We start from the raw sequence: 27,837 nt of genomic DNA, 5'->3' as shown, positions 1-27,837 counted from the left end.
GACTGAGTCTGTCAAACATTCATAGGCCTGTTGGACAGTATGTGTTTCAATACAGCCTTCATCTTCATCACCATCACCTCCACTTTGTACTAGTGGTAGTGAATCAAACCAGATTTGCTCACTGTGATTTGATTCATGCATATGTAACTCTGGTCTGAATCACTTCTGGAATATCTGCTTCCTCCAGATCTGCCAGAAGGAATTCTGCAAGGATCTGAGTCCTACATGAATCATGCTGCTCTTCTGTATATGACAATTAATGCCTTATGGGAAAAATAATTGATTACTAATCATATGATACCAGAACTTACAGTGTGGGAAAAGGAGAATGTCGGTATCTAGTTGAAGCAGATAAAACTTAACTCACTCATCTCTAGAGGAGGGAAGTGAGAGCTGCGTTCCCTGAAAACACTCCTCAGAGACTAAACAGAATGCAAGGCTCTTCCGGACATGATGGTTTGTTTTCTTTCACATTTCCCCAATACGTCTTCACTACTACGGCTGGAGAATTTTTCCACCAAGCAAATACTAGCTGGTTCGATTATTTTCATTGGAACATATCCAGAAACGTTACAGTCAGCTGGAAGATTCTGTATAATCCACTGCTGTGAAGGAAAAGTTCACTTTAACGTACATAAGTTCATCATATCTCGATCTCTAGATTTCTTTCTTTCTGTGAAATTTAAGTAGTCAGTGGGAAGTACTGATAAATCAGTATACTATAAAGAAATGTAAATAGACATAACTTTACCCCAATATATCACCCCTATCATATCAGAAATAAAAATCTCACTTGCATGGCAGCTACTTTTCTCTTCCTGTTATGTAAGAATAATAATCGTTTGCATTTCGTAACTAAAAATCCTGTTTGTTATTTTGCAATAGTAAAGCTGAACTCGCAGTATTAATAAATACTGGATACTAAAGCGGGCGGCTAAGGTTGATATACAATAATATTTAAGAAGAAGAAGAAGTATACTTTATTAATCCCCGCAAGGGGAAATTACATCAAACGATTAAGAAGAGATTAACAGCCAGTGGTACCTAAATTATGGAAAAGTGTCTTCTTCACAGCTATTTTATGGTGTTTATCTAAATATCTGCACAGAAATATGAATGTATTTCACAACATCACAGTTGAAGTCTTACATTAACATTATTTCTGCTAGTGCGATATACTGCTGTCGGTAATAATTATAGGATATAGGTATGAATATGTGTGGGCGTGTCCTCCAGTCGTGACGTAATGGGAGGGGGTCTGAATTAGAGCTGCAAATTTCAACACGAATAGACAAACCATCTGCCTTCAAAATAAAATCAATGAAGATGTGATCATTCGCAGTCATTTGGCAGTACAGTTTCACATTGAAAACCACGTGTGAAAGCACATTTCACATCATTCCCTTCTACATACTAGTCTTCTGTGTGATTCTATAGCAAGTTTTAGCAAAATATTTTTATAGTTCAAATACATGTGTGAATTGATATGTTCTGGAAATCAACACACAGCCAGATCTCCTAAGGGCCACATACACACCAGGAGCCCTCAAAATGTACCATAAGAGTGCTAACAATGCGTAGTTATTCAGCATTTTTATTTCTTTCTTGAACCATTTTTATACTGTAACACATTTTTATGATATATTCAGCCTATTCAGTTGTGTTTTTTTCTTCTTTCAGTTGCATTCATTCTTTATATAAAAAATTGTTGTTGGTAAAAAAAATATTTTACTTGTAGTTTTCACCCAAATAAATAAAGTGGTTAAGCGCACCATGCTCAATATAATAATAATAATAATAATAATAATAATAATAATAATAATAATAATAATAATAATAATAATAATAATAATAATAATAATAATAATAATAATAATAATAATAATAATAATAATAATACGGCGGTGCACTGGCGTTGCGCTCGAGGTGTAGCCTGCGTCGTGCCCCCAGTCAGCCGGGATAGGCTCCAGCACCTTGCGACTCTCGCGATGAAGCAGGTATTGGATGAAATATTAATAAATTAATAAATTTCTAAGTTATTAAATTAATAACAGCAACAGTTTTGTGTGATTTTTTGAATATTTAAGTCTTAAGTCGCATCATCAGATCACTTAAAGCTTAAAAAACATTGTACAGGACAATAATCAAGATATCAAACATTAATAATACTGTAGTCTTCAGTATCGACAACAGTGGCAATGAATAAAAATGTGCCTGCGGCAAACAGGACACAGTTCGTGCTTTACTTTGAATGTCCCAGCCGGAAGTGATTTGTGTGAATTTCCTAGCGCTTGTTCAGTCCGTGATGGAGGAGGGGGGGTCCCTCTGGAGCGCTGCGGGAGGGTCGACATCTCCGCTTTCTCCAGGCTGGGACAGCGGAGCAGACGTGTGTCCGGGAGCCTCTGGGACCTTCTGCTAATCTCACTGTTTTTATTATTTTATTGTATTCATTTTTTTTTCGCGGAGGGAAGTTGAGGGAATGAGCGGCAGAGGACTCTACCGTGACTCTTGCTGAGTATACCGTGACTCCGGTGCCAACAGGGCAGACGGTCGCTGCCGCTGTCCGTCAAGCTGCTGCTAGCGGATCATCACTAGCTAACTTCTGTATGCGGCTCCCGAAATAACACCTCAACGCTACGGTAAGCTGACAAATACGGCTCAACACGACACTGCTTTTATTACAGCCTAAAAATTATTCTCTTTATTTTTGTTAGGATGATTTTTATGAAAGTTTGTGTTACTTTTGCGGAAATATTTACAGAATACTATTTTCTGAACACAGTTAGTAGCTAACATTTCACTCTTGCTATACATGAGTTATTGACGCCATTATTTATACATAAAGGTATTAATAGTTTAACCAGGTCGTCTACAGGTTTCAAATGCACCCGGTTACCTTACATTATTATATTGAGACATTATTATGTTGTTTTATTTTAGAATTATGAAATATTACGCTATAATTACATTCAATAGACTGTCACATTCAAAGTGAATGTTCCATTGAAAGGACTTCAGACTTCTCTCAACATGAGATGCTGGATGAGAAGATGACAGCTTAGAGTCCTGAAAGCATCTCAAATCAATGAGGTCACAGACACAAAAAGAAATTCATGAAAAAGTAAGGTGTTACAAATAGCAAGCTGAGATGTGAGGATGTTTATTTAGAAGTGAAACATGAATTTACAACAATGACATGAAAACACAGTAGCACAACCTACTCCTTGTTACTGGTAAATGACAGGCTGCCCTGCTTCCAGTTTCCCCTTTTCATCTGAATGAGAGCAACGAGATGAGAGCCCTCTGAATGCAGCTGACCACACTGATTCCACAGCACAGTTTAATCAGGGAAATGGAGGCAGGAAGGGAGCCAAGGAAGGGGGATGAGAGGGGGTGTGGGGAGGACAGTAAGAAGGGAGGGGAGGAAGGCTAATTGAGGAGGAGGGTAAATGTAGGACAGTGGGGGAGTTGAAAGACATAGCGGAGCCAGTAGCCACCAGCTGAATGGATGTGACCCCTGCGGAGCAGCTGTGCTCCCACCTGATTTACGAGGCTACTTACTGCACACAGATGGCCACACCCGGATATCTCTTGTGGACGTGTGATGTTTGCGTCTTTGAGTGACACACACCTTATGTGTGTAGTTGTCCCCTGGAGACGGAAGTGATGAATATGCACATTTTGACTCTGTGTTGCCGTGTTCCTTTGGGACAGAGGAGATGGATGTGTACGATTGGCCCCTGTGACACATGCTTTGAGTCGGATGGGGAGCTCTTAAGCTCAGAGGCGTGCAAATAATCGACTGCTGTAACCATTTACCCCCACCCCGCTCACACACGTTCTTGCACACATGCGTTCATGCAAATATGAAAGTGGATCTACAACCAGTAATCCCAGAGGAGCAGTTTTCTGTGATTTGTTCAGCAGTGATTTGTTTGCCTGACCAACAAGTGCAAACCTCTGCAGTCTTTCCTACATTCTAAAGGTTTCTCAGCCCACTCAGTCATTTTTAATTTCAATTGGACTGAAATAGAAAAAAAAACCTCAGCTATTGATTTGCAACTCACTACTGTTCTTTTTTGCTTGTATTCTGTTCCTTTCTTCTGGAAGTCATGTTTGGCCCAGGTTTGTCTATTTTTGCATCCAGATTGTGGGGTGGGTCTCACTCTTGGTTTTGGTTTGTGACCACCAGACTTGCTCATAGCCAAACCTTTTGACTTTGCCATTCTCTGTTCAGTCTTTCTCTCCACATTGGGTTCAAGTACACCTCTGGGTCTTTTGTGGACACCCCTCGTTTCTAAAAACACACGTTTCTGAAACACTGATGAGGAATGGCGTGGTTAAAGCTGACCCCTGATTGCTAAAATCTGCAGAAAAATGAAGCTTAACAAGTTACCAAATAATTGCACAACTTGCATAATGTGAGTTTATTTATTCATTAATGTGGTTTTGTGAAGTGTGAACTGCAGAAGCCAGTGTGTGAGAAAATACCATTTTTGTCATTCATAAAAGGATCTGAAAACGTTGCTTAAGAAATGTGGCTTCATTCAAATGTGAACACTGACTTGTCCAACACACACTAAAATTTTGCTGCAGTCCAGCTGTAATTGCATCCAAATGGAAAGTTGTGGTTGAGAAGCCAACCTCAATACTTTGTGCCTATTAAGGAAGCAGAGTTGTTGGCGTTTATTACACAGTAAACAGTAGAGGGATGAGAATAAATAAATGGATAATAATGGGATGTTTATGGGCAGGACCTTTAACCCCTGGCCTGCAGAAGGACATCCTGAGGTGTCTGGTATTGTGTCTGATTGGACAGTGAATCAGAATTTTGTCTTTTTTCATTTACTCCAACATACAATGACAAGGACATATTGTCGTCATTCTAGTATTGTCGGTAGTTTGTCTTGCAAACTATGCATACTATAGCCTATCCAACATTGTTCATAAATTAAATATAATAAGCAGTTGAGTCTTTAGATTTTTCTATTCTTATTTTCTGACGTTTTCATGGAAAAATTATTATGTCTACTAGTCCTGATAAGCACTGGGAATGATAGAGCAAAATGAGTTGCATAAGAATGCTGCTGCTGCTGCTGCTGCTGCTGCTGCTGCTGATGATGATGATGATGATGATGATGATGATGATGATGATACATACATACATCTTCAGTGCTGTTGCGGGTCACGGGGTTGCTGGCGCCTATCCCAGCGAACTTGGGGAGTGAGGCAGGGGAGAGTCTGGGCGCGACGCCAATGATATTTTTATTCTCCTTCTAATTATTATTTTATTATTACTATTATTTGTCATTACATCATCATTTATTGACTAGTGATCAGAACCAATAGTCCAGAGCAATGGAGAGTGTGGAAAAGAGGTGAAGAAGCGTGTACAGGCTGGATGGAACAGGTGGAGAAAAGTGTCAGGTGTGATGTGTGATAGAAGAGTTTCAGCTAAAATGAAAAGAAAGGTACAAAACTGCGGTGAGACCAGCGATGTTGTTTGGTCTAGAGACAGTTTCACTGAGGAAAAGACAGGAGGCAGAGCTGAAGGTAGCAGAGATGAAGATGCTGAGGTTCTCTTTGGGAGTGACCAGGATGGATAGGATCAGGAATAAGTACATCAGAGGGACAGCACGTTACAGGTTTTGAAAAGCCGAAAGGAGAAGTAGAAGGAGAAGATCAGAATCAATGCACTTAACATCAGTTAAGCATGAATCTATATAATGCCACCATTGATTCTGTATTTGTGCAGAGAGCCTTTTGGACTTTCGTGATTTGGGGATCTTACATGAGTCACCACCAGTCTGACATTTCAGAAACAGGAAACACTTTGTAGTCCTACGGCGTCATAGATGGGTTCTTCTTCAAAGCCAGGATTCTTATAGTTGTAGATGTGTTGAAAGATGTTCTTTATTATAATCTCTATTTGGGTTTGTAAAGTGGTCTCTCCTCTTACAGGAATTTGATTGATAAAAACAATCAAATTTAAAAGATTGAAAAAAGATTGAAAGCCACACAAATCTTTAAAAGATAAAATACAACATAACAGCAGACAATCAGGAAATATCAAACAGTAAGTGAGTTAATTGTCTAATTGTCCACAACTGGTGCAACTTGCAATCTGTTCATTTTTTTATGTCCTCATTTACACAGAGCATTCAAATCATGATTTTTTTGTGTGCACGGAGCATTCGGGGCGTGATAAGACACATTTTTAACCATTTCTCAACCTCATGACATTGTTCATACGTGATTATTCATCGTTATTGCATTCATCTTTCTCTTAAAGGACAACAAAATCATTCATCGCCATTATGAGTATGAAGTTACATGAAGTTTTATTGTGCCTGTCAAACATGTTTGAACTGGGTTGAGACATGTTGAATGGTCACTTTTCTAATAAAGGATATCAAGAGAGAGAGAGAGATCTCAACTGATTTCACATAATATTCCTGACACTGATGCCTTTTAAAAAACTCCACAAAACATGTGCATTTTACATTGAAGCATGCAAATAATGTCAAACAGTAGCAATTTTTGGGGGGGAAAAAAATTCCACACTATTCGTTCTGGCTGTAAGACCAACTTTATATTTCTAATTCAGTTTGTCCCCGTTCAGGGACGCTGGACAGGAGGCACTGAAATGCAAGCCTTGACTTTTCATTTTAGAACAAGATGTCCGATTAGTGACAACCCCCCTCCCCAATATGCTGTGAGAATGTAACATGACAGATTTTTTTCTGCTGTTCCCGGGAGGACATGTGTGTAACTGTGGAGGGCTTACTGTTTTTAGCTCTGTAGTTCTCCCGTGGTAGCGGAAATGAAAGTCCCTTAGTTCATGTGTCAGGTCTGCAGCCTAATGAAAGACATCTGATTATCATTAATGTGCTAGTTTTCAAGCATTACGGCCGGTTGGAGGTGTCCACAGCTGTCTTATTGATGCCTCAATGTTGGATTAAGACCACATGATGACAAATCTGTTTGTCTAAAAAAGAAAAACAGTACAGCGCATAACTCAGTTCAGTCATTTCCACATGGTTCTGTTCGTTGTATGTGTGTGCGTGTTATTAGCTTGTTAACATGCTGTAAAATAATTGTGAACCAAGTAAACATTAAACATTAAACTGACATTGGTGTTTAGTACAATCCTAGCTGCCCACAAGGTTATAGGAAGATGACCTTAGTAGAATGTTTGTTATTACATTTTATACTGTACAAACTACTAACGCAAGCTAGATGATGTCCTTATCATCTCATGCTCACATTATATTAGCACATTTCAATAAATTTGTGTTGTTTAACTTCTTAAGACCAACCCAGACTTAATATAATCATAACAGTTCATCCTCAATGGCAGCAGCTGCTATGAAGCAGACTGACTGTTGGGACTATTAGCTCTTGAGAATTGGTCTTCATCATTGTCTCCATTCCCACAGACTGTTAAAATATCACCCCCTTCTGTAAATATTTATCGGAGACTGCAGGCTGCCTCCATCTATCTAAATTATTCCTCTCCCTGTCTCAGCAGTGCAGGTGCTCTGTGGTTTTTCTCAAATTAATATCTGTCACAGATTTTTTATTTCTTCCCAATAGGGTTCTTTGGTGTTGTCTGAAGCAGTTTTAAGCTTGTTTAGCTTTTCCCAGAGTTTGGATTACATTCATGGCCTGGTTTAGGTTTACAAATCAGAGACGCTGGGTCCACAAAGACAATATGCTGCCGTTTTGGCAGCTCACAGCATTTTTGACTCAGCAACTAAACAAGGCGACGTGGTCCCTTTGCTTTCTCGCTCTTTTGTTTCAGTCCCTTCCTGTCTTCATTGAAATATAGATTTGTCATCTTCAGAGGACATCGCAGCTGGTTTGTAGTCACCATGACACTGGCTTCCTGTGTGTTTCTGTATGAGCTTCCTGTATTTCAGCAAAGGAAGTGACGGCTCAGCTCAGACAGGTTTTGGGGGGCTTGCTGTACAGGATGTCCCAACACCACAGGCTGAATGCTGAGCTCAGACTGATAGCCAAAGTGTTGGTCGTGATGACTGTTGTTCTGCCTTTCTCTGCATGACGACTATTTCACCCACTATCCAAAAAAACTTTGTTGGATCTTGAACTCCAGTTTTAAGAGAACGGCATTTTCAGGAAATGAAAATGGAAACTTTTGATAGTGGGCTCTGGAAACTTTTTAAACAACACACTACTGATAAGCCTTCATTATGTACACAGACATCAGATAGCCTACTATGGGCAGAACTCCAAACAATGTTGGGTTTTCTTCCCCCTTCAAAGTGGTGATGTATTGTAATTGTCAGTGGCTCTGTGTTGTTCGTGCGTCCGTCTGTTGGTATGTCCACCAAATATCTTTGCAACTGATAGAATGATGAAACAAAAAGCAGGTTACTCGGGCAGCAAAGGGAATGAAAATGAGTTGATGACCTTGACTTTGAGAAAACTAGGTCATATTGAAACTTTGTACACTCAAGAACTGGATAAGATAGAAAGAGGAGGGAGAAGGCCAGTGTGAATAAGACCATAGATCAAAGCACTACCTTTCATCTACCTATTCACTAGCTTTGAACTATGGTCAAAGCTAGTGCATAGCATTGATCTACCCTTGAAGGTCAAAGCTATGCACTTGCCAGGTACTACTTTCAAGGTACCCTGACCTACCCTGGAAGTAGGTCAGGGTACCCTGTAAGTCGCGGGATGTTGCAATCTCTAAATGCCTTGGTTGTTGTTTATCCTGCAGACGTTTGAATTTATTGATGCTCCTCCAATATAGATTTTCTGAACTATAACTGTGACCTCAATTTATGTGTTGACTTCCAAAAGCTACACCACCAACTTTTGCTTTGACCTTTCATTACTTGTTGGAGATTCATGTAAATAGTAATGATTTTTAAAATGGTGCTATGTAAGCACAAAAAAAAATGCCTCCATCTTCAGCAGAAACATTGGAGTGTAAACAGCCCTTAGACCTGCTCACCACAAACACTCAATGTCAAGTAACAAATGCACTTAAGGAAACCTTGACTAAAGTCACGTTGTTCCCTCTAAAATTCAGTGCAATGTTGATGTGTAATTATGTGAAACATAGTCTGTGTCCCAGACTGAGACATCAATATCTCATCTTTTAAAGTCTCAAGGTCAGTGGGAGATTTTTTCTTATCTCTGTGGGAGGCAGATTTGCTCTTGTCTTGTATGCATTAGAAGTGATTGCAGATGCCAGGTGGAAAGGATGAGTCAGAAATAACAGTTAGCTTCGAACAGCTATTTTCAACACTGAGATGGAGCCACGAATAGCGATATGGATTTGGCCTTCTTCCAATGCTTGTGGTTTGGCCTCAATTGTTTTTACCGAACCGCTGTTGGACAACATGATTTCATGAGGTACAAGCTCTATTCAATACGAATACATTTTATATGCTGAAAAAGCAGAACTGCTTAAGTGTTATTGATTTTATTACCAGCAAAGTTAGAAAGGGCTTCTGAAGCAGTTCCCCCCAGACTGGTATCTTTAGCCTCCTTCATACACACCAGGAATGTTGGCAAGCTTCAAGTCGACGCATGTGGCTAAATGTTTTGTATGAAAAGCAGAGCAGAATTTTCAAGACCAGCAACAAGCTGGCTGTCGAGCTATTCATAAAGGTAGCATTTAGCCTGTAACTACTACCCTTATTATTTTGTTAAAACATTACAGAGTGCATAATTACGGGTTTATTGCGGAAATCTATTTGGAAACTGCTCTGGAATACCTGATGAACACTTTTCTGTCTGTTTTCCCTGACTCAGAACCATTTGTACTGTTGTATCCCTGAGCTACTAGATAGATTTTTTTTCCAAAATTCAACCATCTTTTTATTCCAAATACATTTCATCATACCGTAAAGTGAAGAAAGTAACGTTTGAACAAGATTACACTCTGAACCTCGTTTCAGAAATTTGCATTTTCATGCCCACATTTAATCTCATGACACTTTCCAGAAGCGCAGGGTTGGATTTAAAGATATAGAAGGTTGGACAATACTGAAATCAGTTTGCTCTTTTATCACTGCTCGACTTGAGGTTCTTTTATACATTCTGTAAGATAGGCCAAAGCTGTCTCTTTTACCTTATGAGGCTGAAGCCCTTTAATATCTACACCATGTATCTACACCAACACCATGATGTTCTACCAGTCTGTGGTGTCCATGGCTTTCCTACACTATGGTGTGCTGGGGCAGTGGTCTGAGGGTGGTGGACGCCAACAGACTGAACAGACTGAACAGGGCTGGTGACTTTGTTGGGGCTAAGTTGAACTCTCTGATGACGTTGGAGAGGAGGACATGGTCCAAGTTAAAGGTCATTTTGGACAATGAGGGCCACCAGCTGTTCAACAGGTTGATGGGACACAGCTGTTGGTTCAGCATTAGGGTGACCCTTCCTAAATGCACTGCTGAGCACCATAGGAAATCCGTCCTGTCTGTGACCATCAAATGTACATTTCCTCACTCTGACAGTGATGCACCGAGGAGTAGAACAAATGGAAGCTTGGACACTAAGAACTGTAAATAACTGTATATACCTTTGTATTTTTATTCATTTATTTATTTCCATTTCTTTTTTCGCTCTTGACTCTAAATTTTTTTCTTATTGTGACATTTTCTATGCTTCTTTCTCGAGCAGTGCTATTGTAACAAAAATCAATTTTCCCCCCTGGCTCAATAAAGAACTCTGAATCTGATTCTGATTAATAATACATTAACAGTACCATCTTTGTCAACTTTGTGGCAGCAGAAAAACTCTGTCTCTCCGTATCCAAATAGTTCTTGGGTTACTTCTTCTCTGTGCTACTTAAGAATGCCACATAAGAATTATGAATAACGTTGGTTTATCTTGTATAATATTTTCATAATCACTCATGGGAACTAATGGCAAATAAACAACATGATGTCACAGACCAACAGCTACGAAGTAGGAGCTACATGTATCATGATTTTATAGCTTTAATTAACAGACATATTGTTCACTGGTTGATCTTGATACTTTTTTTCTACTGTTTTAATTAACACCAATTTATTATTTGTTTCTATCAAGACAACATCAAATATTTGAAGACGATAGAAAATCGTTGCCGTCACTTTTTCCTCACTTGCAAGCCCCACAGTTCTTTTCACTTTTTTTTCTATCTGACAAAACATTCAATGCCAGAATTCTTGTAATGTGGAAACTATGATGACATTTTTTCTAGTTGTTTGTGTCTTCATTCCTTTCTTCTGGGGTGTTTTTCTCATTTTCTTCTGTGAAAAGGTCACATTTGGGTTGTCTGTTCACATCGATGACCTGGAAGCAATGTGGCATCAAAAGATTAAAGACATTAGCATCTGTCTCATTAGTATCATTTATTACACAGAGCCTCTTCTGGCAAAGAGGGGATGGTGAGTGTGAACACTTTAAGGATCAGACCTTCTGTCACGCTCTCAGAGGGCAGCCTGATTCATTGCTTTTGTCTGCTATGAGAGGGTCCTCTGGATGGGGGTGGGATGTGGACAGAAACACAGCGAACACTGTTTGGTATTCTCCTTCAGTTCTGTCTGGCGTCTCTGCAGCGTTTGAAGGGTATTGAAGTCAGAGAAGCATTGGTTTGGTTTGGCTCACTGTGGAAGGAGTGAGCAGCATTTGTATGGGTGGTATGATGGAGGGGGGAGAGAAGAACGAGGGAAAGAACAAGGGAGGATGGGAGTATACAGTATAATAAAAAAACATACACTGACAACAGTTGACTGGATGTATCTTGGAATGTTTTGATAAAATATCAACTAATCTTAAGATCCTCAAAGCCTCTACAGATACTAAATGATACAGACCTGTTCTTTTTTTTTTTCGCGTTTACCAGATGACCTCATAAATACTGTGTTGACCTTAAAAAGGAGGATTTTGAGAGAATGTAAGGTGAACTCAGCAAAGCCAAGAAATCTGTAACTTCCTTTCCTTTGGATGTGAGGCAGCCCTTTTCCCCTCAGACTTGTGCACCGCCCTTTCCTGTTTTTCCTTCTTTTCCATTCCTTCTTTTCACAGCCCCAGAAGAACAGCCATTCTGAGTGAGAGAAGCCTAGACCTTCACTCACAAAGGGTGCTGTGACTGTTAGCCACCGTCAGCTCTTTGCTGCTACAGCTTTACTCTGTAGCGTCTTTGTCTCTCTGACCACTGGTCATTTGTCACTACATTGCTCGTTGGAGTACTTTTGCTAATTAGAAACTGTGACATGGTTTAAAGAAAAGTAAATCTATCCACTCAAACCTTAAGTTGTGTGGTTAAGTTAGGATGGGGTCAGGCAAAAGTTAATTCAAGGTGCTTTTCATTTATATTTTTGTTTATTTATCCTGTGTAAATATCTTCAAAGTAAAAATTTACTTATGATTACCACAAGCAAAGTCACTCTGCCTCCCAATGTGTGTCGTTTGTTGTGTGTGTATTAACTGCTTGCTTACTGGCCCCCTTGTGTGCTGTGTTCAGGGGGCCTGTATACTGTTAAAAACTAACACAGAATGTATATACTATACCTGCGTGACAATATAATTTCCCCTTGTGGGATTAATAAAGTGTATGTCTTCTTCTTCTTCGAAATTGTTTTAGATTATATCATTACCTCCACCAATAATTTTGCTTTGTTGCTGATTAGCAGAATATTTTAAGAATCGGGGTGAAGAAATTAGATTTTGAGGTGTTACTGGATCCAGAAGCAGATCCAAGAAATGTTTTGCAGTCTTGGCAGAAGTGTTTTCTTCTGGTGCCCATTTTAATAAAGTAGCTAAACTATAAGGAATGTTGCTAGCTGCTTCTCGCTAAAGTGTAGAGAACATAAAATGAGGAGTAGAGTTCATGGTTTGTGTTTACTGAGGTTTTATCTGTGATTATGGAAAGTGAAGCCTCTGGAGACCGTCGTGGAGTGAATGTCTGGATGCTTTATGATTCAATAAAGTTCTATGTTAAATGGATAGAATGCAACTACCTGTATGCATATTTTATTTTGTATTCAATAACTTTCCGTTTTTTAAGTACTGTAAATATTTAACTGCTTTAAAACTCCATTTGTAATGAAAACTTACATCCATTTGTGATGAAACATAATGAAAACACAGTCAGAAATACATGGTTGTAGTCGTACATCATGGGCCTCGTGTCTTACATTTCCCAGTGCTAACAGTGTCCCAGTGCTAACAGTGTTCCAGTGCTAACAGTGTCCCAGTGCTAACAGTGTCCCAGTGCTAACAGTGTCCCAATACTAACAGTGTCCCAGTGCTTACAGTGTCCTAGTGCTAACAGTGTCCCAGTGCTAACAGTGTCCCAATACTAACAGTGACCCAGTGCTTAAAGTGTCCGAGTGCTAACAGTGTTTCAGGTTTCTGTTGTGGTTAGTCTTTCAGGAATGCCTGATAGGTGTGACCTGTTTGTTTGTTTCTTGTTTGTTTGTCATGTACCTCAGTGTCTGCAACCAAACACCTTATCTTTGAAGCTGTTCAACACTGAAAGCCATGAGTCACAGCTGGGGTGTATCTGATAAGTGGACAAGAACTGTGGAGTAGACTGTTTTGATGCATGTTAGCATCAGAATGAGATGCAGGAAGAACACAGGAGCCACACAAACACCTTTACTGTAACAGTGCTGGTCTGTCTACATCAGATAAATACATTTAAGCATGGGGTCTGTTGAAAAAATCAATAGTCCTCAACCTTTTCCCCACATATTAGTAGTTTTGATTCGCGTAATACTTCAATTTTTTTGTGAAATTCAAATACTAATATTGAGACTCGTTTAATTATTTATTGTGATACTACTCTTTGAAACAAAGAAGGACTATTGTTTCATTCTCTGGGTACCACAAATCTCATCCATCCAACAGACAGAATTCCAGCTAAAAATCCCTTGCTTGCAGCTTCTCTGTGCCAAACCAGATTTCTGTGCATGTATGAGGAAAATCTATCCAGTGGAAATTTACTCTTTCCTTAGCCTTTATCCTAGCTCTCAGCTCCAGATGCAGCTTCATCCAATTGGTCAAATAATGTAATGTAATGTAATGTAATGTAATGCCTCTTGGGCCCCAGTACATTTTTATATGCAGGACATTACTTTTGTTATTCAACAAATTTGAGGCCTTGTGTTGACCACACATGTTCGTTTTGTGCTTAGAATGAAAGTGGGATGCAGTGGTCAGCAAGTAATACACCAAAAATACCCTTTTTAAGCTTCCAGAATAATCACAAACAGCTCTGCTTAACTAAAGTTAAAAACTAGGGTTTAAACTTTTCCTCCAAAAATTTTCATTTGCTTGATGTCTGTTTTTTGTCTCTGTACAGCTTCTTCCTATGAAGATATAAACCAAGAAATCTCTTTTTGGATTCAGTGAAGTATAGATGAAAGACAGCATAGCCCCCTATGCTTGTTTCTCAGGCCTCTCTAAGTCTTTGCCATATTTTACTGTGGAGATTCAAGTGTTTTTACTCAGCATTCCTCTGCTCCGCTGCTAAGCTTCTTGGAACTGAAGACAACATAGTGATTTTTCTAACTTGACACCTGACTGGCGTTTTATGGACATAGTTTGCATTTGAATGATTCCTTGGAGCTGAAGTAGAAACCACAGCTACACTGTAAAGAAAATATCAGAGAATGTGATGTTGTTATTTGCAAATCTCAAATTCCTTCACCTACACATTGTTTTTTTCACTCCTTCGCTCGCTGGCTGTCACTTTTACTAAACATCTTTGACAGATAAAACACCGTATGGATCTTTTATTCTAACATAGACATTTAGTGATACATGTACTGTATGTTCTTGAAAGCGTATTAGATGTGTTGTAGCTGAATAATGACAGCAGCCTGGTTCAAATTTGGTATATCCTCTGTGAAAATACACACACACACACACACACACACACACACACACACACACACACACATCTCTCAACTGCAGCAGCGGAGATTCAAGCCAGTTGATCTAATCTGGGTGGCTGTAGACAGGCCGTCTGAGCCTCCTGTCTGTATAAACGGACACACACACGCACACACACACACACTCAGGAATGCATCACTCAACACTGGACACAGTGAACGTCAGAGCTTCCTTTACCACAGTGTCAGGGAATGCAGCCCCCGCTATGAATAGCCAGCATCAACCACTGGCCTCAGTACCCATGAAGAGACGGAGGGTCACGTTATCTCTCTTTAGCTCTAATGTGAACCTAATGCTTTAATATCCAGTGGGGTAGCAATTAGGAACCGCAGTGGAGGTTCTCATAGAAACAACTTCCTTGACTTATGGTCCAGCCAGATATTGGTTTTGAAGAACATTCCACGTTAATTCTATTCAGAACATGCTAATCCTTCTCCGACCTCTGCACCTTAATACGACACCAGGCCACTGATGCGGTGGCCGTCTGTTGGAGCTGTTCCAGCTGTCACTCATTAGAACTGCCAACCATTAGTTGTGAGAAGAACAGAAATGTCTGTTCTCTATTGAGACAGCAACAGTGATGAAGGATTTATTGTTTCAACAACAGAATTTATCTTTTCAGTTGGACTCCAATCACTCAAAAGTTGAATGTTAAAACATTTATGGTTCCCAGAAGATGGATCCCACTGGATCATAAAGAGTTTGAAATGTTTTGTGGATTGTTGTTTTTTTATTTTACTTGTTTAGTGCGCAGCTTTGGCCCGGACTTAAATTTCTTTTGTAACACTGGATCAGTTATCATGACATTTGGATTATGACATTTTGTCAGCCTCAGATGTGATTTTTATTCTCATGAATTAGCAAATGTTAGCACACATTGTAGCTGCAAAACAGAAATAGAATTCTCACTGTACATATGTTGTCAGACCTGTATTCACAACATTTAAGTCTTCGCCTGAAGGTCCTTCAATTCTCTCATCCTAAGTAAGTCATGTGCTTTTCAATTAAGACCAGTAAAAGGTGCATCAATAAAGCCGCCCAAAGAGCCTGAACAGACAGCCGATCGATATTAATGAGAAGAGAGTGGTTGACTCCAGGGAGCTGATGCTATTTGCAGTGAAGTGGATTGTTGGGAAAATGAAGCTACAGAAGAAACCACTGGGGTCATGTGTGTGTGTCGGTACATTAATGTGCTCATACGTGTGAGAACTGTATGACCTGATTGTTAGCCTTATGGCCGACTAAGAATAACAAAGCTTTTAGCACTGGATAATTTATTACCTCCAATTATAATCGAGCCTTTTATGGATCCAGTGCTTCATCTCCTGCTTGCTCTGTGGGATCCTTTTGACCAGGATATTATGAAATCAAGCGATCAGTCTGCACACAGACTAATATTTAACAAAGATGGCGGCATATTGCTTTTCCAACCTGCTGTAGGTGTCTGATGATACTACTGGACTCACGTTATCTGATGTTATCGTGTGTTTTCAGATGGACGTGAAATTGAAGCTGCTCTTGATATCGACGTTATTAGCAGTGTTTTGTTCCAGTAACGGTCAGAAAGGTAAGAATGATCTGTCCCCTTTCCATGTGTTTACCTAAACTGGCTTGTATGACTGCATTGCTGTGACGTCATTACATTAGGTGATGCAATTTTGTTGTCATCTGAATGGTAAACTGCACTTAAAGATGACGACTACCCCTGGGACAGAGGCCTGCTATTTGATCTTAATGTCATTCACCAGAGGATAATGGGAAAGATGGAATATTCCATCTCTTTCTCTGATTACCGTGGATCACTCAGCTTTCCAGATGAACTGATGCATAAACATGGAGGCTTAACAAGCTGCTTACTTTGCAGAGACTGTGCTGAATCCCTGCTCCATCTGATTTTGCCTCCTCTTTTCTTTATTCTTTGTTTTCCATCCAGAGGGGAATGACTGCATCAATGCCAACGCCAAATACTGCGGGGAGTGCATCCAGGCTGGAGCCAAATGTGGCTGGTGTTCAGACCCGGTATGTAAATGAAACTGTCAGTTGTAATCACTGCTGGGAAAGGCAATTGGATTTTAGTTGTACTGTGTAGCAAACGTAACAATGTAGGTTCAGACTGTTGCCTATGTTGATTTGCAGCTAGGCTGATCAACATTTTTGAAAACATTTTTTACAATACAAAATATCAGAAATATACATAAAAAATTGTCCAGGTGTGTTGACTTAAAAAACCAAAGCAGACATATATTTGATTGGTAACAGTAGAGCAGAAAATTCTGCTGACAAACTGACAGGTTTTATTACATTAATTTAGATCATTGATAAATGGTTGGACTATATTTTCATAGATTTGATATATTAGGTCTTCAATTTAAAAAAAAAATATACTGCATTCTTTAGATCTATTTTTGTAACTTAAATAAGTTTTTCATGTTTTTGAGACAAAACAATTTGGAGTCGTGATTCTGGGGCTTTAAAACACATTTATCGTGTGCAGACCAACTGAGAACTCTAAACCAAGATGAGTGTGAGAGGGGCCTACCGAGTCACGTTTCTCCTGATCCTTGAGAGATATCAGTTTTCCCGGATAATGCAAGGATATTATAACAAATCTGTGACTGTCATATGTAAAACTGATTGATTATACATTTAATAATCCCTTGGTTTCTACCCTTAGAACTTCCTGAAGCAGGGGGAGACCGTGTCCACCCGTTGTGATGAGCTGCAGTCACTCTTAAAAAGGGGCTGTGATGAACAATTGATTGAAAACCCCCACGGGAGCCAGGATGTCATCAGGAACAAAACTGTGACAAATCGCAAAAAAGGAGCCGATAAACTGAAACCAGAGGACATCACTCAGATCCAGCCCCAGAAACTCACCCTCACCCTCCGATCTGGTGAGACTCAGTCTTTTTTACCTTTGGAATTGAATGGATTTTAGCCACAGTGCTTTACCAGAGGTAATTATGAAATCTTCACGCAGGTGAGCCTCAGTCTTTTGACTTGAAGTTCAAACGGGCAGAAGATTACCCTATTGACCTGTACTACCTGATGGACCTGTCCTTCTCCATGAAGGATGACTTGGAGAATGTGAAGAACCTGGGAACTAGTCTGATGCTTGAAATGTCAAAGATTACCTCTGATTTCAGGATAGGTAAGAATTTGCATCATGGAGTGTGATCACATTAAACAGCGTGCTTGCTTTGGGTGCAAAGAAATGAATGGTTTTCATTGTCACATTTTTGTTGTGGTTCAGTCACTTCGAGTGAACAGGACAGGTTATGCAAAGAATACAAAATTTAACATAGCGCAAATGAAATCATAGTACAAAGAACTCTCGATCAACTCAGAGTGACTTCCTTTTTGAAGTAAAAATGGATCTGAGCATGCTAGACAACATGGATATAATTATTACATGATCAGTAATGAAGACAGCAGCATTGTCCATTACATCTCATTGAATTCATCCAAATCAGATTGCTGTAGTTACTCTCTTTCTATGAGTCTTTATTCAGCACTAAAAGCACAGATTGCTTTTGGAATTTGTTTGTCTTACACATTCCAGGAATTCACTCTGCAAAAAATCCTAAATCTGCAAAGAATCCTTTGACACATCGCTCTATATAACTCCAAAGCCATCAGGTTGAACAGTTTTGATTTATTCAATATTAAGTTCATTCATTTAGTTTTAAATTAATCCAGTAAACAATACCTGGACCACCAATGGTACATTTGAAACAAGAACTTTTACTAACTGATTCTACATGTTTAATGGTGCTACAAAATCTGTTTAAGTCAAACAAACGCAGCCATGGCAACTTTATACACACAATATTTATCTTTTAGTACATGGATGAATTTGATGTGAAACTTGTCAGGTTCAAACAACCTGCTTGTTGTGTATAATTATTCATTCTAGATGACTATGTTGTTTCTATAGTACTATTTACACACAACAACAGGGAAATAAGGGTCTGATCACTGGGACCAGGCCCACAGCAATAACCCCCAACAGGATGTGTTAAACAGTGTGACATTTGGGGGCCGTATTTACAACATCAGGAAGAGAAAAGGTCAATCTAAGTTGTTCTCCTAGATTGCTGAGGGTTACTCTATCTTTAAAGAATATGGCCTCTTAACTATGACCAGGTGGCCAGTACTGTCCATCCTGGGTTAAACTCTTGAATTAGACTCCCTGACTTGATTCACCAGTCTATTATAGTGTTTATTAAATGGCTTCCAAGTCTGAATGACCTTCTGTGACCCGCACAAACAAACCAACCATTAAACCTTTGAGAGCTTGCTGACCTCCTCTTATTTGATCTGGTGTCAGTTTACTCTTCATACCAAAGCACCTTCACAAAATCACTTGTTGCCTTTTAGCTTAGGTTGTGTGAAATTAAATTCTAAGCTCCTCTGCCCTTCCAAGGTTTTGGTTCTTTTGTGGAAAAGACTGTCATGCCATACATCAGCACCACCCCGGCCAAGCTGCTGAACCCGTGCACAGGGGACCAGAACTGCACCAGCCCGTTCAGCTACAAGAACGTCCTGAAGCTGACCAGTGATGGCAAGAAGTTCAACACTCTGGTGGGCCAGCAGCACATCTCCGGAAACCTGGACTCTCCTGAAGGCGGCTTTGATGCCATCATGCAAGTGGCTGTGTGTGGGGTAAGAAAATAAAGAAGGGAAATTCACCACTCTTCAGTAATTCCGTTGGAAATAACTATACTTAGTTTCCCACAACTCTTCCAATAAAACACTTACTTGGAGCGATACAGGGCCAATTAATGTGCTGATGGGTGAAAATATATTTTACGAGCTCTTTTTGTTTACAGGGAGATTTTTGGATGCAGTGATAGCAAAAAGTGAATGTGTCACATTCTTCGTCTAAGCTTTTATTGGCTGTTTGCAGACAGTTCACTTGGAGTGTTTTTCTTCCATCCTCAGGAACAGATTGGTTGGAGGAATGTGACTCGTCTGCTGGTGTTCTCCACCGACGCTGGTTTCCACTTTGCAGGTGACGGCAAACTGGGTGGCATCGTTCTACCCAATGATGGGAAATGTCACTTGGAGAACAACGTGTACACAATGAGCCACTACTATGTAAGATTTCTACATATGAGGAGACAGTGGGATAACTCTTTCAGCTGAAGTGTCAGACAGACTCCTGCTCATGCTGACTGTGTTAACGTGAATCCGGTTTTGTAGGACTATCCCTCCATTGCTCACCTGGTTCAGAAGCTGAGTGACAACAATATTCAGACTATCTTTGCAGTGACGGAAGAGTTCCAGCCAGTTTACCAAGTGAGACCCCCTCTGACTCTCCTCTGTCACACAACTTCATTTTTAGCCTTTTATTTTCAACCACCCTCTTGTTAATATTTACGCATAAGTGTGCATTTGGAAGACGACCACTACGTAGATCTGTCATCTTTGCTTGATTCCTGTGCTATGAGCCATTATTATTACCCTTTGCTATGCTGTTACTTTGGAATCCAGTTTCATCTGACACTGATTAGACTTCTTTTCATAGTGTCACAGTAGCTCTAGTATCCTTAAAAAAACACTTCATTATTTCAAGGTTGAAGTCATTGTTGTATATATTTTACCTCTACTACAAATAGAATTTATTATTTAATTATTTTTAACATACATTTTCATTTAATTTTTTTATGTTGTGTTTTCTGCTGATTAGGGTTTGTACTTGCAGACTGCAAACATTTATTAAAATGTGTCATTGAACATTTGTTTTTGTTACTATTGTTTAGACGGATTACAAGATTCATAAACTTTATTCAAAGCTTTATTCTCAAATATGTTCCTCTGTCCTCAGGAGCTGAAGAATCTCATACCAAAGTCTGCAGTGGGCACCCTGTCTGCCAACTCCAGCAACGTTATCAACCTTATTATAGACGCTTACAATGTAAGACCACAAGCTCTTTCCTAGTGAAAAAACTAGCATCTTTTTGGCATGTGTTGTCCAAACAAAGCTACCAGAGGACATTCCAGTGCAGGAAAGCGTAATATTTATTTTATCTCTTGCCTTTGGCAGTCGCTCTCATCTGAGGTTATTTTGGAGAACAGCAAGCTTCCAGAGGGAGTGACCATAGCTTACACGTCCCGCTGTAAGAATGGAGTGGTCAGTGAGGGTGAAAATGGACGGAAGTGCTCCAACATCTCCATTGGGGATGAGGTGAGGATTAGGAAGGTTTTCTTTTGGTTGTTTTGGTGGTCATTTAACACAACACACATCATTCAGATCATTAAGAGACTGAAAGTGTTGAAATAAATGGAAATAAATTCATGCATTTAAGTAATAATAACACCATCAGTAACAACAACTTCTAGAAATCTCTGGACACATATTTACTTTCGCTGAAAAATGTTGCCATCACGATCTAGAGTATACAAGATGTGATTTAATATTAAATAGTAATACAATATTTATTTCTTGACTTCTAGGTCATGTTCACCATCAGTGTGACATCTAAAGGCTGTCCGAAAGAAGGCAAGCCTGAGACCATTAAGATAAAACCCCTAGGATTCACAGAGGAGGTGGAGATTACACTAAATTTCATCTGCGAGTGTGAATGCCACAATGACGGTATCAAGAACAGTCAGCTCTGCCATTTTGGTAATGGGACCTTCGAATGTGGAGCCTGCAAGTAAGTCTGTGAACATTTTCACATTCTGTACTGTATGAGGAAAACATGTCTGTGTCAGTGTAAAGGAACACGCTAAAATCCCAACTTGATTTTTATACCAGGTGTAACGAGGGGCGTGTGGGTAGGCAGTGTGAATGTAGCAGCAACGACGTGGCCACAGAGGACATGGATCGGACCTGCCGTAAAGACAACGGCACAGACATCTGCAGCAACAATGGAGAATGTGTTTGCGGCACATGCGAGTGCAAGAAGAGAGAAAACCCTGAGGAGAGGTACAGTGGCCAGTACTGCGAGTGTGACAACTTCAACTGTGATCGTGCTGGAAACAAACTGTGTGGAGGTGAGTCCGACAACTCGAAAGGTCTCAGCTCTCAGGCACCGCTCAGAGTAGCAGACCTCCTTTGTGCATGTAGCAGAATATGAAAGGAGAAAAAACTCATCTTTCTGACTGTCTGTCCCTGAGGCCACGGACGCTGTGAGTGCAGAGTGTGTATCTGTGACCCCATGTGGACCGGAAGTGCCTGTGATTGTTCTATGGACAATTCCACGTGTTTGGCCAGCAACAAGCAGCTCTGTAACGGCAGAGGATCGTGTGAATGTGGAATCTGCAAGTGTACAGACCCCAAATTCCAGGGTCCTACTTGTGAGACATGTCCTACCTGTCCTGGAGTCTGTGTAGAACATAAGTAAGTCTGAAAGGAAGATGTGTGGACACACAAACACTTTAAGATGGTCGTATGCTAAGTATTGCAATAGGCTAGGTGCATGAGGATGAATCCTGATTTTTTATTGTGTCCATCCAAACAAAGGATCAATGACAACACACAGATATGTCGAAGAATATCCAGGTCTATTCTGGTCAACAGAACGGGAACTTACTCTCCCATTTGGTAAAATTGAGGCAGTAAATTCCTCATATTAGCTTTGGCTAAACTTTGGAATGTGTTTGCAAGACGCACACAAAATAAAAATTAAAAAAAAAAGCAATATTTCTCTCTCTTGCCTCAAATGGTTCCATTTGATACAGGTTTGTTGAAGTCATTCAGAGGAACTGTGAAAGTATCCAGTTTGGTGCTGGGTATAAACTCCCAATTTACCCTTAATACAACAGACCTAAGACTATTTTTCATGTCCAAAGTGCAATACACTGGTTTTTCTGTGCTGTTATGGTCTGTTTGCTGCTGATAATAATAATAATAATAATAATAATAATAATAATAATAATAATAATAATAATAATAATAATAATAATAATAATACAGTGATTATAAGATAAAATCACAAGTATAATTTTTTTGCTGAATCTGATTACAATATAGAATTAAATGAAATCATTAACTTCAGATGTAATATAACCACTAACAATGACATTGTGATATGTTGAGGTTAATACAGACTTGTTGCTTCATTTCCCATTCAAAGCTCAGAAATGCAGTTCTTTCTTGGAATAGTGCACCACTCCTCTGAATAAGCTTTATACAGTTTTAAACTACGATTTCCCTGAAATACTGTTTATTTCTCAATCATTTTGTAAAATAGAAACACAACTGAAACATTTCTTAACTTCCTCATATGCTCACAGTATAAGTTAAATTTTCTGTTAAAATGTCAGCATGTCTGTTTTGTGTAAATGTCCGATTACAAGTTCAGTTCAGACTCTAGTGATACAGATAGATGAGTTCTCAAGCTTACATCAGGGGTCTGAGCCTTTTCTGATAAGGTTTTAAAACCAATAGCCTAAAATAATATAAAATAATATAGTAAAGGATATTAGTGTGAGAATTTCTGGGGTCTTTTAATAATTAGTGCGACCCTTTAATGGTAGTGGATTTCACCTCATGACTAACTGCATCAACACGGTGTTCCTGCAGAGAGTGTGTCCAGTGTAGGGCGTTCGGCACCGGTGAGAAGAAGGACACCTGTGAGAGAGACTGCAGCTACTTCAACCTGATTAAAGTGAAGGACAGGGACAAGCTCCCGCAGCCCAACGACGCCACCTACCCCGTGATGCACTGCAAGGAGAGGGACGCCAATGACTGCTGGTTCTACTACACCTACGCCGTCAACAATAACACGGAGAAGGAGGTCCATGTTGTGGACACACTGGGTAAGCATCAACCTCTGCTAACATGAGCTGACTTCTTTCTTCCAGGGTGGGGAAGGATTCTGTTACAGAGAAAGCTAATTACAGGGGCTGTTTTGGTTGAGCTACAAAATTAGATCATTTGTTTATTCACATACAGCTGCGTGATGCATGTTTTAGCCATGGCTGTGTTATTTTTAGCATTGCGTCAAGTTTCCAAAACACTTTTCTGTCCCCTGCCTTGCTTCAGACTGCCCTGCCGGTCCTGACATCATCCCAATCGTGGCAGGCGTGGTCGCCGGCATCGTTCTGATTGGCTTAGCCCTGCTGCTCATCTGGAAGCTACTGATGATCATCCATGACAGGCGAGAGTTTGCCAAGTTTGAAAAGGAGAAGATGAATGCCAAATGGGATACGGTGGGTGTAAAGGAACTCTAACTACATCTGTGAAAAAAAAAGCAGCATAACTGTTTTTGATTTTTGGCTTCAGGAGTCTTTTAAATGTGGAAAACAGCTGTTTGGCTGGTCTGCAAAGTCAGCCACTGTTAGGGAATAGAATTGTGAAGATTCTTTGTTGTTCGTAGCAGCAGATGAGAAATACAGACTCACTGATATTATTAGTGTGTCGCTCACATTGTTTGAAGGCCCACAGCTGTTAAAACAGATTAAATGTGTTGTTCCTGAAATTTCTAATTAAATAGGGAAAGTGTTGGGGCCTTGGTGGACCTCTTTTGGGAATGTTGGGCAGCAAGGCTGGACTTTTTCCAGGGAGTGGCCAAAGGCTCTCCCCTCCCTTCTTTCTGCCCTGCCACCAGCCAACATCAATAAATCAGACGGATGGAGCGCAGCTCACCGTCATGCGTGGGACTATGGCTCCACCTAGTGGTAGAAAACCTGCAGTGTATGTTTCACGAGGCAGATGTTCCTCATCAACACTACTCACTCTGTCATTTCGTTCTTGAGGTCTCTGACTCCACATCCTTCACAATTCACAGACTTCAAGTGAATCTTCAAATAGCTGTGGTTTTGTCAAAAGGCTGGGGTATACCTCGGTTAAGATGCCAGCTCATCACGGGGCCACGACCCATAATGAAAGAAAACTATTAGTTTGTAAGGAGACATGTTCCCTGTCTGTAGACAGGAACCTATTCTCTGAACAAAAGCTTCCAATGAAAAATTATGAACGAGGGTTCACGTCTGTATCAGTTGATCAGACTGTGTCTGGTCAGATTCTGTCCTCACTTGTACCTTTTGTTTCTCACATTGTTTTCCTTTCCTAGCTCTCGGAGAACACTCAGTCATACTCTTTCTTTTTCCTTCTATACAGATTTGTTTTTACCATGTTTTTTTTGTGTGTGTGTTGTTCATCTCTTTTCCTGCTGAATGACATTCTGTCCTTATGCTCTACCTGTAGCAAGACAACCCCATATACAAGAGTCCTATCAATAACTTCCAGAACCCACACTATGGACGTAAAGCTGCTGTTCTTTAAGTTTGTATTATCTTTTCTTTTCCTGCATGGGCTGTTTGTGTGTGGCTTTACTTCACACAGTCGCTTCCTTTCCTTTATTCCACGTCTTTTAAGACTTATAGTCAAATATAATTGAAAGAAGTGCTATCCATAGTTAATAAAAAGGGTGCATGAGTGTGCTGTGACAACACAAACAGATAAAACGATGGTGTGTCCTGTCTTTAAGTGTCATCAGAGCACAAATACTGAAACTTTATCTGGTGAGTATGTTATGTGTGTGTGAATGGGATGCTTAATGTGTATCTACAGGTATGTAGCAGTTGTGACAAAAGCATGGTTATGAGCTGTAAATATCTGACAGGTGATGAAATGAAGATGCCCATTGGTAACTCTATTCTGTGTCATTTAGTGAATGTGTTTGAAAAATGTAAGTACTTTATATACACTGCATATCTGAATAATAATAACAATAATAATAATAGCATGATTTTAATTATTTTTTTGCAGGGTGAAAATCCCATCTACAAAAGTGCTGTCACGACGGTGGTCAATCCCAAATATGAAGGAAAATGATGCCATCATAGTTTTCAGTGAACTCTGCTATCAAGTATCTGAGCACTGCAGTATTTACCGTGGGTTTGGGGTCTGAGCGGAACTTGTGGTGGAATTTATGTCATTTCTTGTTGTCGCTTTGCCATTACAATGTACCATTCAGCCACTGCATCTGTATTTTTACTAACACTCATGATTTATATGCATTTGTTGTATTTTAGGTGTACAGTATACAGTATGTGTATATACTTTTAAGTTGCATATTTGCAGAAATTATGACATGAAGGTGTTATTTCCTGTCACAGGACTGGTATGGATGAAGGATTTAGCTTTTTTTTTTTTTTTAAAACACACATGGACACAATTGATACACAATATATGTCAAAGAATTCCTCATCTTCTTTGTCACACGGTCTGTCTCTCACCTCTTCTCGTCTCTCTGTGCACTGACTTCCTGTGTGTTTCTCTGTGTTCCAGACAGGACCTGAGTCCATATGTAAATTGGCAGCCATTGTAGCGCATAATATCAATATGTGTGTATATAAGGAAAACAACTGCCGTAGGGAATGTTGTACTTAGCATTCAGTGTTGACTGATCAGTTTGTTGGATGGCAGTAGATTGTGCAGTGGGTGTAAATGTAGCTTTGAGCTGCAGCTGAGAGGCTCGAATAGTAAATTCACAAAATGAAGTTTAATATCAGCCATCGTGTTTTGAGGCGTTGATATGCTATCAGAAAAGGGACTGTATACCACTTGTTAGAATTCTGAAAATGTGGAAATGTTTAGCAATGTGCTCCAAGGATCATGACACAGGCTGCAATGAACTAATGAAATAGTTGTGTGCCAGCTGCAGTAGCTTTTACTCATTCTCAGGTCCTCCCTTATGTTTGTCAAGTACACCAAATATATTTTTCTGTTTTTGTGATCTCATTGTTTATTAGTAAATCTGAAACAAGAGTATTTGTTTAGATGTTTTATGAATCACTTTTAAAATTCTTTCACACCCAAATGCCTCTGAAGTACCACACTCAAGCCTTTACAGTATTGTTTTCAAAGTGCCTTTATTTCAATAGCATCTTCTCTACCAATGCTGTTATGGGTTATTTATTAAATAAAGTCCAAAAACTATCTTTCTTTCCATGTCTATATGATAACATCCTTTTGTTCTGGTTTTAGTGAGATGGCTGGTATTTTGGTATGTTCTTCATGGCTTTAACATAATTCCTGCTTAGCGGCATTAGCAGAGCTTGCAAATTGGCAAAAGACAAATCTGTTATCATCTGTATAGATTCCAGGTTTGTATCTGGACCAAGACGAATTCTTAGCATCATAACGAAAGCCTTTTACACACTGTATTGCTGGATGCCTTCCACAAAACACGTTGCTGTCAGTAAATGTAATGCTTGTACTTAGGTTTCCAGAGGAAGTTAAAGAGCTGATGCAAAGGGAGCAGCAGCAAAGCAGGAGACAACACATCGATATCTGTGTCTTTACCTTTTTCCATAAAGCTGCCCAACACCTGTGGCTGATTTAGTCAAAGTCAAAGTCAGCTTTTTTTGTCAAATGTACCATATATGCACGACATACAGCACAGATGAAATTGCAGTCCTCTCTGACCCACGGTAGACAGTACAACAGGCAGTACAACAGGCAGTACAACACAGGCAGTACAACACAGACAGTACAACAGGCAGTACAACACAGACAGTACAACAGGCAGGACAACACAGGCAGTACAACACAGACAGTACAACAGGCAGTACAACACAGGCAGTACAACACAGACAGTACAACACAGGCAGTACAACACAGACAGTACAACACAGGCAGTACAACACAGACAGTACAACACAGGCAGTACAACACAGACAAATAGTACAACACAGACAGTACAACAGGCAGTACAACACAGACAGTACAACACAGACAGTACAACACAGACAGTACAACACAGACAGTACAACAGACAGTACAACACAGACAGTACAACACAGACAGTACAACAGACAGTACAACACAGACAGTACAACACAGACAGTATATCAGACAGTACAGCATGAAGTATAAGATGAAAAGCAGAGGAACTCTGGATGAGAAAGTTGTGTCGAAGAAAGCTGACTAACCGATGATATCAGTATCCT

The 27,837-nt window shown here is 39.8% G+C and overlaps 1 protein-coding gene across 2 annotated transcripts; it reads left to right on the top strand.

Moving 5' to 3' along the window:
* The first annotated feature begins 2,347 nt into the window (after positions 1 to 2,347).
* On the top strand, positions 2,348 to 26,826 carry itgb1a (integrin, beta 1a). Of its 2 annotated transcripts, XM_068343878.1 has the most exons (17): positions 2,348 to 2,639; positions 16,423 to 16,495; positions 16,862 to 16,947; positions 17,603 to 17,822; positions 17,909 to 18,079; positions 19,355 to 19,593; positions 19,873 to 20,028; positions 20,134 to 20,229; positions 20,759 to 20,848; positions 20,978 to 21,118; positions 21,388 to 21,590; positions 21,692 to 21,930; positions 22,054 to 22,276; positions 23,462 to 23,697; positions 23,924 to 24,090; positions 25,088 to 25,165; positions 25,652 to 26,826. In XM_068343878.1, exons 2-16 carry the CDS (start codon positions 16,423 to 16,425, stop codon positions 25,163 to 25,165), a joined length of 2,418 nt encoding a protein of 805 aa, XP_068199979.1. In that variant the 5' UTR covers positions 2,348 to 2,639; the 3' UTR covers positions 25,652 to 26,826. The 2 variants fall into 2 exon arrangements, with proteins under 2 accessions (XP_068199979.1, XP_068199980.1); XM_068343879.1 differs by lacking the exon at positions 25,088 to 25,165.
* Positions 26,827 to 27,837: the final 1,011 nt, after the last annotated feature.

The sequence above is a fragment of the Antennarius striatus genome, chromosome 20, assembly GCF_040054535.1.
Source record: "Antennarius striatus isolate MH-2024 chromosome 20, ASM4005453v1, whole genome shotgun sequence".
Taxonomy (NCBI): domain Eukaryota; kingdom Metazoa; phylum Chordata; class Actinopteri; order Lophiiformes; family Antennariidae; genus Antennarius; species Antennarius striatus.
Note: the sequence above shows the minus strand (reverse complement) of the source record. Positions and strands in the feature narration are given on the sequence as shown.

Bases quoted from the DNA above. Each gene is read 5' to 3' on its own strand.
- itgb1a (XM_068343878.1), top strand. From the start codon at position 16,423: ATGGACGTGAAATTGAAGCTGCTCTTGATATCGACGTTATTAGCAGTG. The intron at 21,119-21,387 runs GTGAGGATTAGG...CTTGACTTCTAG, and splicing joins ACATCTCCATTGGGGATGAG to GTCATGTTCACCATCAGTGT. The intron at 23,698-23,923 runs GTAAGCATCAAC...GCCTTGCTTCAG, and splicing joins CCATGTTGTGGACACACTGG to ACTGCCCTGCCGGTCCTGAC.